Source organism: Entelurus aequoreus, linkage group LG15 (assembly GCF_033978785.1).
Source record: "Entelurus aequoreus isolate RoL-2023_Sb linkage group LG15, RoL_Eaeq_v1.1, whole genome shotgun sequence".
Classification (NCBI taxonomy): Eukaryota; Metazoa; Chordata; class Actinopteri; order Syngnathiformes; family Syngnathidae; genus Entelurus; species Entelurus aequoreus.
In genome coordinates, this window is record NC_084745.1 from 8,592,639 (window position 1) to 8,602,638 (window position 10,000).

General features: G+C 35.0%; 1 protein-coding gene across 1 annotated transcript in view; it reads left to right on the forward strand.

Moving 5' to 3' along the window:
* The window catches only part of LOC133630375 (cadherin-20-like), a 234,116-nt gene that overhangs the window by 187,393 nt on the left and 36,723 nt on the right, over positions 1-10,000 (forward strand). The window contains exon 3 of the mRNA XM_062021948.1: positions 7,398-7,637. Coding sequence (XP_061877932.1) covers positions 7,455-7,637 — 183 coding nt within the window. The 5' untranslated portion in view covers positions 7,398-7,454. The remainder of the gene's footprint in view (positions 1-7,397; positions 7,638-10,000) is intronic.

Consider the following 10,000-nt stretch of genomic DNA (forward strand, 5'->3'; position numbering starts at 1 on the left):
ACACATACTGGTTATCATTTGGAATGGGGACCAAGTTTTTGATCATCACTTGTGGGCACCACCCTTTCTACAGGTTGTGGAGGCATACAAAAAATGGTGTAAAATGTCCACTGGCCAGTTAGCTCATACACGTCTTCAAATCTCTGGATTGATGAAGTAATGTGCTGATCATTCTTACTGGGGAAAAAGAGTCAATATGGTTCATGGGGACCAAATTTACATCATTTTGCATAATTCACTACTGAGGACCATTTAAAAAAAAGTTCAAATTAGTTGTTAAACATGTTTATTTTTTAGTAAACATGTTTTATGGGCCAAAGCTTAAAAACCACTTAGGCATCTTCAGAATGGATCTGACTATCATTTAAAAAGGTTTCCCTTTAGGGCAGGGGTGTCCAAAGTGCGGCCCGGGGGCCATTTGTGGCCCGCAGCTAATTGTTTACCGGCCCGCCACACATTCTGGAAATACTATTGCAAAAATAAAAATAAAAACATAAAAAAAAGTGGAATGAGGTGAAATCTAACTAGAAAAAGTTGCAATGTTGACACAAAGCTGCCATGCAGGCTGTTTTTTTTTCTTTAGTCTATCTTTATTTTAATTTTTTTGCCATTGCTCAAAAAATTAAAAAAAATTAAAAATTAAAAATCAATCTAACACTAATAGTGAGTTATTGACCTATTCAAGGCTCCAATTATTTCAAACATTTCACTTTAAAATGTTTAATGTGGAAAATATTGCATATATTGTGCGGTTGCCATGCAAAAACATCAACGTTTTCTTTGACAAAAGAGCATAAAAACAAACAAAATAATAGTTCAAACGTAAAATCCACAGCTATATCTGAAGTTCATCTCGTAACTTAAGTGTTGGAAGTTAAAAAAAATAATAATAAAAATGTATCACTTTATGAGTGGGGCACCTTTTGGATCCCAAATATATTTAATGGGATTTTATTTATCTTTTCACTGTGATTACTCAAAAATAATAATGAATTAAAATCAATGGTGTCCTGCATTATTGATCTGTCATTACTTCACATCAAACATTGCTTTCTGAATGTTTTGGGCAGTGGGGGAAATACTGCATGTTTCACTTTTATTATAAAAAACAAAGTTGCTTTTGACAAAAAAGGCATAAAACCTTTTTTTTTTTTTTTTTTAAACTTTATATCAAGGTTGAGGTTGATATACTGTAGAGATTTACTGTAAGCGTTAAATAAAAAAATAAAAAGTAATTTGACTTGTTTTTAACATTTTAATGACTTAGACCAGGGGTCACCAACGCGGTGCCCGCGGGCACCAGGTAGCCCGTAAGGACCAGATGAGTAGCCCGCTGGCCTGTTCTAAAAATAGCTCAAATAGCAGCACTTACCAGTGAGCTGACTCTATTTTTTAAATTGTATTTATTTACTAGCAAGCTAGTCTCGCTTTGCTCGACATTTTTAATTCTAAGAGAGACAAAACTCAAATAGAATTTGAAAATCCAAGAAAATATTTTAAAGACTTGGTCTTCACTTGTTTGAATAAATTCATTAATTTTTTACTTTGCTTCTTATGACTTTCAGAAAGACAATTTTAGAGAAGAAATACAACCTTAAAAATGATTTTAGGATTTTTAAACACATATAGCTTTTTACCTTTTAAATTCCTTCCTCTTCTTTCCTGACAATTTAAATCAATGTTCAAGTAAATTTATTTTTTTTATTGTAAAGACTAATAAATACATTTTAATTTAATTCTTCATTTTAGCTTCTGTTTTTTCGACAAAGAATATTTGTTAAATATTTCTTCAAACTTATTATGATTAAAATTCCAAAAAAAATATTCTGGCAAATCTAGAAAATCCGTAGAATCAAATTTAAATCTTATTTCAAAGTCTTTTGAATTTCTTTTAAAATTTTTGTTATGGAAAATATAGAAGAAATAATGATTTGTCTTTGTTAGAAATATAGCTTGGTCCAATTTGTTATATATTCTAACAAAGTGCAGATTGGATTTTAACCTATTTAAAACATGTCATCAAAATTCTAAAATTAATCCTAATCAGGAAAAATTACTAATGATGTTCCATAAATTCTTTTTTAATTTTTTTTAAAAAGATTCGAATTAGCTAGTTTTTCTCTTCTTTTTTTCGGTTGAATTTTGAATTTTAAAGAGTCGAAATTGGAGATAAACTATGTTTCAAAATTTAATTGTCATTTTTTTTCGTGTTTTCTCCTCTTTTAAACCGTTCAATTAAGTGTTAATATCATTAATTATTAATAATAACATAGAGTTAAAGGTAAATTGAGCAAATTGGCTATTTCTGGCAATTTATTTAAGTGTGTATCAAACTGGTAGCCCTTCGCATTAATCACTACCCAAGAAGTAGCTCTTGGTTTCAAAAAGGTTGGTGACCCCTGACTTAGACCCTTTATGTTTCCCGGAGCCCTAAAGGTAAAAAAAATAATAAAAAATCCATATATTTTGTTATGTTTTTGAAAATGAAAAATATCAAAATGGCCCCCGCATGCTTTAATTTTTCCGTGTTCGGCCCTCAGTGGAAAAAGTTTGGACACCCCCGCTTTAGGGGACCTGTTTTTTTGTCCCCATACCTTTAGAGGTCCCCTAAAGGTGACTGTGTAAACAGAGCGATGTCCCCATTAAGTGAGCATTGCCAGAACTCACACACACTCACACACACACTCCCTTTGCTCCTCATCTTCCGCACAATGCCAGCTGCTCCCTCCGAAATAAGTCACCAGCGTAGCGGGAGAAAGTTTTGCCAGCGCACGTCACCTCATTAGGCGCCACAAAACGTCCGGGTTGCAAGCTGTGACCTTTTGAGGGGGCGGAGCCGGGAGGCCGAGAGGGAGCAAATGTGGCTTCATTGTGGAAATGTGCTGAAAAGAGCCCAGAAAAGGAGAGTTAGGTGCGGGGGTCAAGTGTCAACTATCACGCTCGCACAGTTTAGCCCCGCCTTTTTGCAGCCACGCCCCCCCCCCCCTCCCCTTCCATGCCTTTTGTGGCAGGTCAGCAATAATGAAGTGGCGATGGAGAGTGTCTGCAGAGGCACAATGCACTCACCAAGCAGAATGGAGTCCAACAGTCTGCTGCGCACCCCCCCGGGATGCCTTTTTAACCAGCTCCCTTCGCCTGGCGCTCCTCCACGTCCTCAAAGCGGGCGAGCAGATGCGCTCGTCTTCCTGGACGCATTAAAACGGGCACCGTGCAGATGGGGCCGCATGACAAGCGCCATCGATTAATCAATGAAAGACAAAAGTCCGCTTTTTGAAGTGGTAAAGCGCGGGGAAAGGGGATTGACAGCAGGGAACAAGTGTTTGACATCTATCGATATTTGGCATTTTGGCGTATATATTAGGGGTGTAACGCTACACAAAAATTTCGGTTCGGTACGTACCTCGGTTTAGAGCAGAGGTCACCAACGCGGTGCCCGCGGGCACCAGGTAGCCCGTAAGGACCAGGGGCCGTACTTATCAAGCTTCTTAGAATTACTCCTAAGAAGTCTGCTAAGAGTTGACTTAAGAGTAAATAAATTCTTCGCTGAAAGCTGCACTTAAAAGTTAGTTATCAAGCGTCTTACTCACACTTTCAGCGAAGTGTAGGACTGAATCTTAAGTGTCACACTCAGAGCTGAATTACGACATTACTATGTGCCGTAAACGGAATTTTAGGTGACGTCATTTCTGTGTCCATAGAAATGACCAATCACGGAAGGGAATCCGTTGTCTAAGAATAAAGAAATATCTTGGAAATATTTAAGTGGACAATGGGAGTGTATATTTTGACAATAAACTACAAAATAATACAAAACAAACTAGTCCCCGCCGGCACTCACGCTATCGCTCCCTCTCTTCTATCGCCCACACACTCACTGACGTCACTCACCTCACGGCCACACACATACGCTACTGTCATTTTCTTTCCAATTCATTAATTAGGCAACTAATTTGAAACTGGTGTGGGTGGCTCTATATATACTAGCCCACTGCAGACATATGCAGAAATCAACAAGGAATCCAAAAGTATTAAATCTGTGACAAAAATAATATCCGCTCTGTCTAAACAATACCGTTTGATCAGCTGCTCGTCATCAAAAAAAAAAAACATTGTTCCGTTCCCTGAACGTTCGCGCACGTCTCTCTCGCCTCAGTGCCATCCCCTGCTGGCAACTCCTAACCACTTAAGACACCTCTGAAGGTCTCTTAAATATCGTGGAGAGTAGGAGTGATTCTTAGACTTAAGAACGTTGATAAAAAGCTTTTATCTTAAGTTTGAGAGTAAGACTAAATTTCACAAATTCTCAGGACTTAAGTGTAAAATGGCACTCTAAGAAGCTTGATAAGTACGGCCCCAGATGAGTAGCCCGCTGGCCTGTTCTAAAAATAGCTCAAATAGCAGCACTTACCAGTGAGCTGCCTCTATTTTTTAAATTGTATTTATTTACTAGCAAGCTGGTCTCGCTTTGCTCGACATTTTTAATTCTAAGAGAGACAAAACTCAAATAGAATTTGAAAATCCAAGAAAATATTTTAAAGACTTGGTCTTCACTTGTTTAAATAAATTCATTCATTTTTTTACTTTGCTTCTTATAACTTTCAGAAAGACAATTTTAGAGAAAAAACACATATACCTTTTTACCTTTTAAATTCCTTCCTCTTCTTTCCTGACAATTTAAATCAATGCTCAAGTAAATTTTTCATTTTTATTGTAAAGAATAATAAATATATTTTAATTTAATTCTTCATTTTAGCTTCTGTTTTTTCGACGAAGAATATTTGTGAAATATTTCTTCAAACTTATTATGATTAAAATTTTTAAAAAAAATATTCTGGCAAATCTAGAAAATCTGTAGAATCAAATTGAAATCTTATTTCAAAGTCTTTTGAATTTCTTTTAAAATTTTTGTTCTGGAAAATCTAGAAGAAATAATGATTTGTCTTTGTTAGAAATATAGCTTGGTCCAATTTGTTATATATTCTAACAAAGTGGATTTTAACCTATTTAAAACATGTCATCAAAATTCTAAAATTAATCTTAATCAGGAAAAATTACTAATGATGTTCCATGAATTATTTTTTTAATTTTTTCAAAGAGATTCGAATTAGCTAGTTTTTCTCTTCTTTTTTTCGGTTGAATTTTGAATTTTAAAGAGTTGAAATTGAAGATAAACTATGTTTCAAAATTTTATTGTCATTTTTTCGTGTTTTCTCCTCTTTTAAACCGTTCAATTAAGTGTAAATATCATTAATTATTAATAATAACATAGTTAAAGGTAAATTGAGCAAATTGGCTATTTCTGGCAATTTATTTAAGTGTGTATCAAACTGGTAGCCCTTCACATTAATCACTACCCAAGAAGTAGCTCTTGGTTTCAAAAAGGTTGGTGACCCCTGTTTTAGAGGTCACGGTTCGGTTCATTTTCGGTACAATAAGAAAACAACAAAATTAGAGATGTCCGATAATATCGGTCTGCCGATATTATCGGCCGATAAATGCGTTAAAATGTAATATCGGAAATTATCGGTATCGGTTTTTTATTATCAGTATCAGTTTTTTTTTTTGTTTGTTTTTTGTTTTTTGTTTTTTTTTATTAAATCCACATAAAAAACACAAGATACACTTACAATTAGTGCACCAACCCAAAAAACCTCCCTCCCCCATTTACACTCATTCACACGAAAGGGTTGTTTCTCTCTGTTATTAATATTCTGGTTCCTACATTATATATCAATATATATCAATACAGTCTGCAAGGGATACAGTCCGTAAGCACACATGATTGTGCGTGCTGCTGGTCCACTAATAATACTAACCTTTAACAGTTAATTTTCCAAATTTTCATTAATTACTAGTTTCTATGTAACTGTTTTTATATTGTTTTACTTTCTTTTTTATTCAAGAAAATGTTTTTAATTTATTTATCTTATTTTATTTGATTCATTTTTTTTAAAAGTACCTTATCTTCACCATACCTGGTTGTCCAAATTAGGCATAATAATGTGTTAATTCCACGACTGTATATATTGGTTGATATCGGTATCGGTTGATATCGGTATCTGTAATTAAAGAGTTGGACAATATCGGCATATCGGATATCGGCAAAAAGCCATTATCGGACATCCCTAAACAAAATATACATTTTTTGGTTACTTATTTACCAAATTTGTAAACAATGGCTTTATTCTTTTAACATTGGGAACACTATAATAATTCTGCCCACGTTAATCAACATGAAACTGCCTCAAGCTCAGATTAAATAAAATGACAAAACTTTTCTTCTACATATAAAAAGTGCAACATTAAACAGTTTTAAGTAGCGATAATGGCTTTTTGCCGATATTCCGATATTGTCCAACTCTTTAATTACCGATACCGATATATACAGTCGTGGAATTAACACATTATTATGCCTAATTTGGACAACCAGGTATGGTGAAGATAAGGTCCTTTTTTTTAAATTAATAAAATAAAATAAGATAAATAAATTAAAAACATTTTCTTGAATAAAAAAGAAAGTCAACCAGGCCTGGCCCTAACCAATCTGGCGCCCTAGGCAAGATTTTAGTTTTCTCGTTTCTCCTCCTCTTCTTTTCTATTTTTTCTTCCCTGGGCACCTGACAGTTTTGGCCGTTTTGACATCTTGTGTTGATTTTTTGATGTGGTAAGAGTCATGATACGGGAAGGGAGGGGGCGCACCGTGCGGGGGGATTGGGGGGGGCGTAATGTTCTAACAAATAATATTTCTATTAAATAGGCTTTATTTTGCATTTTAATTAACGTGGGATTATTTTTTGTATTTAGAAATAATAGTACCAACTTTTTCTTTTCTTTTTTTTCTCCAACATTTGTGGCACTGGCGTGGCGCCCCCTGATGGACGGCGCCCTTAGCATTTGCCTATACGGCCTATGCCACGGGCCGGCCCTGAGTAAAACAATATAAAAACAGTTACATAGAAACTAGTAATTAATGAAAATGAGTAAAATGAACTGTTAAAGGTTAGTACTATTAGTGGACCAGCAGCACCCACAATCATGTGTGCTTACGGACTGTATCCCTTGCAGACTGTATTGATATATATTGATATATAATGTAGGAACCAGAATATTAATAACAGAAGGAAACAACCCTTTTGTGTGTGTTATGTTTTTTGAGGTGGTGCACTAATTGTAAGTGTATGTTGTGTTTTTTATGGTGATTTAATAAAAATAAAAATAAATAAAAATAAATAAAATAACGATACCGATAATAAAAAAAAACGATACCGATAATTTCCGATATTACATTTACAACAATTGGTATTGGAAAAAACCTATGGATCGATCTTTACTTTATAGGTCATTCTCACGCTTCCAACAAAAAGTCCACCTTCTCACTCTTCCCTCTTTTCTTCCAGCACTCCCGACAAAAGACGAGAGGCGTCGAGAGTCACGGCAGGTCGCTCGGCTTGAACATGGAACCCCGGCGACCGCTCGTAGCCCCGGGCCGCACGTGGCTGTACGTGACGCTCGCCCTGCTCAGTCTTCTGCCCGGCAGCTCCGCCCACCGGGTCAACAGGGTCAAGCGAGGCTGGGTGTGGAACCAGTTTTTCGTGCTGGAGGAGTACACCGGGCTCGACCCGCTTTACATCGGAAAGGTTGGTAAACGCGAGGGGTGCACAAAAGAATCTGTTTTTTATTGATTAATAATTTTTTAAAAATCCATTAAAAATAAAAAAATTATAAATTATATTTTTTTTCAATATATATATATAGAGAGATTTTCTTAAATTTAATTTAATATTAAACATTTTTTTCAAGACTCAATTTTTAAAAAGACTACATGCAACCAGAAAGAGTTTTTCTCACCTGTAGCCTGTTTTGACTAGGGTTGTCTCGATACCAATATGTTGGTACCGGTACCGGTACCAACATGTTTTTCAATACTTTTCTAAATAAAGGAGACCACAAAAAATTTTTATTATTGGCTTTATTTTAACAAAAAATCTTAGGGTACATTAAACATATGTTTATTATTGCAATTTAGTCCTTAAATAAAATAGTGAACATACTAGACAACTTGTCTTTTAGTAGTAAGTAATCAAACAAAGGCATCTAATGCAGTAACATATTGTGTCATTTATACACCTATTATTTTGTCAACATTAAAAAAGGACAAGCTGTAAAAATTGATTATTAATATACTTGTTCATTTACTGTTAATTTCTGTTTATTTTCTGTTTCAACATGTTCTATCTACACTTCTGTTCAAATGTAATAATCACTCATTCTTCTCTTCTTTGATACTTTACATTAGTTTTGGATGATACCACAAATTCAGGTATCGATATGATACCAACTAGTTACAGGATCATACATTGGTCATCACTTAAGTTCTCATGTGTCCAGGGACGTATTTCCTGAGTTTATGAATATAATATAAAGAAAAAATATTGTGTGACGATAAAAAATATTGACGTAATCATAGTAGTATCGACTAGATACACTCTTGTACTTAGTATCATTACAGTGGATGACAGGTGTAGATCCACCCATGGCATTTGTTTACATCTGGACGCTATTGTATCCTCCTACGGTGTGTAGTGAAGCATGTTTAGCTATTCCTCGTCCTCCAGTGATAATGCTACTTGTAAGAAACTCACTTTATTTGTGAGGATTAGTGATTTAGAAGTAGCTGAAACACCTCCGATTGCGGATGAATGTTAGCTGCTAGCTAGCTAGCCATGTCTTAAAGCACCTCTTCCTGAGGGCATTTCAGTGTTATAACTTCACCTTTATTGTTAGTTTTTAGGCCAAAATGCGTCCGTTCTCCCTTTTCTGCCTACACACTGTGTCTGCTTGTAAGTACTCGGTGATTGTGCGCTGCCGAACATGCTCCTCTGCTTGTAAAAGCAACAACCAGTACTTTTCAAACGGAGTGTAGTACAGTTTTTGATTCATTAGTACCGCGATACTATACTAGTACCGTATTTTTCCGAGTATAAGTCGCTCCGGAGTATAAGTCGCACCGGCCGAAAATGCATAATAAAGAAAGAAAAAAACATATATAAGTGGCACTGGAGTATAAGTCGCATTTTTTGGGGAAATGTATTTGATAAAAGCCAACACCAAGAATAGACATTTGAAAGGCAATTTAAAATAAATAAAGAATAGTGAACAACAGGCTGAATAAGTGTACGTTATATGAGGCATAAATAACCAACTGAGAACGTGCCTGGTATGTTAACGTAACATATTATGGTAAGAGTCATTCAAATAACTATAACATATAGAACATGCTATACGTTTACCAAACAATCTGTCACTCCTAATCGCTAAATCCCATGAAATCTTATACGTCTAGTCTCTTACGTGAATGAGCTAAATACTGTAATATTAGACTTAGACTTAGACTTCCTTTTTATTGTCATTCAAATTTGAACTTTACAGCACAGATAAGAACAAAATTTTGTCACATAAACTCATGGTAGTGCAGGATAAAAAAAGCAATAAAGTGCATATATAAATAAATAAATATATATAAATAATATATAAATATATATATAAAATAAATAAATATATATAAATAAATAAATAAATAGATTACTGTACAGATAAATATATTGCACTTTTTCACATGGGTCCACGTTTATGGATGTATGTTATATTGTCTTTTTTATTCCAGCGAGTTAATCCATATTATTTGATATTTTACGGTAATGTGTTAATAATTTCACACATGAGTCGCCCCTGAGTATAAGTCCCACCCCCGGCCAAACTATGAAAAAAAATGCGACTTATAGTCCGAAAAATACGGTATTTAAGTTGTGCGGACGCTTTCCTTTCTTTGTGGGGACATTGTCGATTGTCATGTCATGTGCGGATGTACTTTGTGGACGCCATCTCGGCTCCACACGCTGTAAGTCTTTGCTGTCGTCCAGCATTTTGTGGTTTGTTTACTTCGCAGCCAGTTCAATTTTAGTTTCGTTTTGCATAGCCATGCCTAAGCTTCAATGCCTTT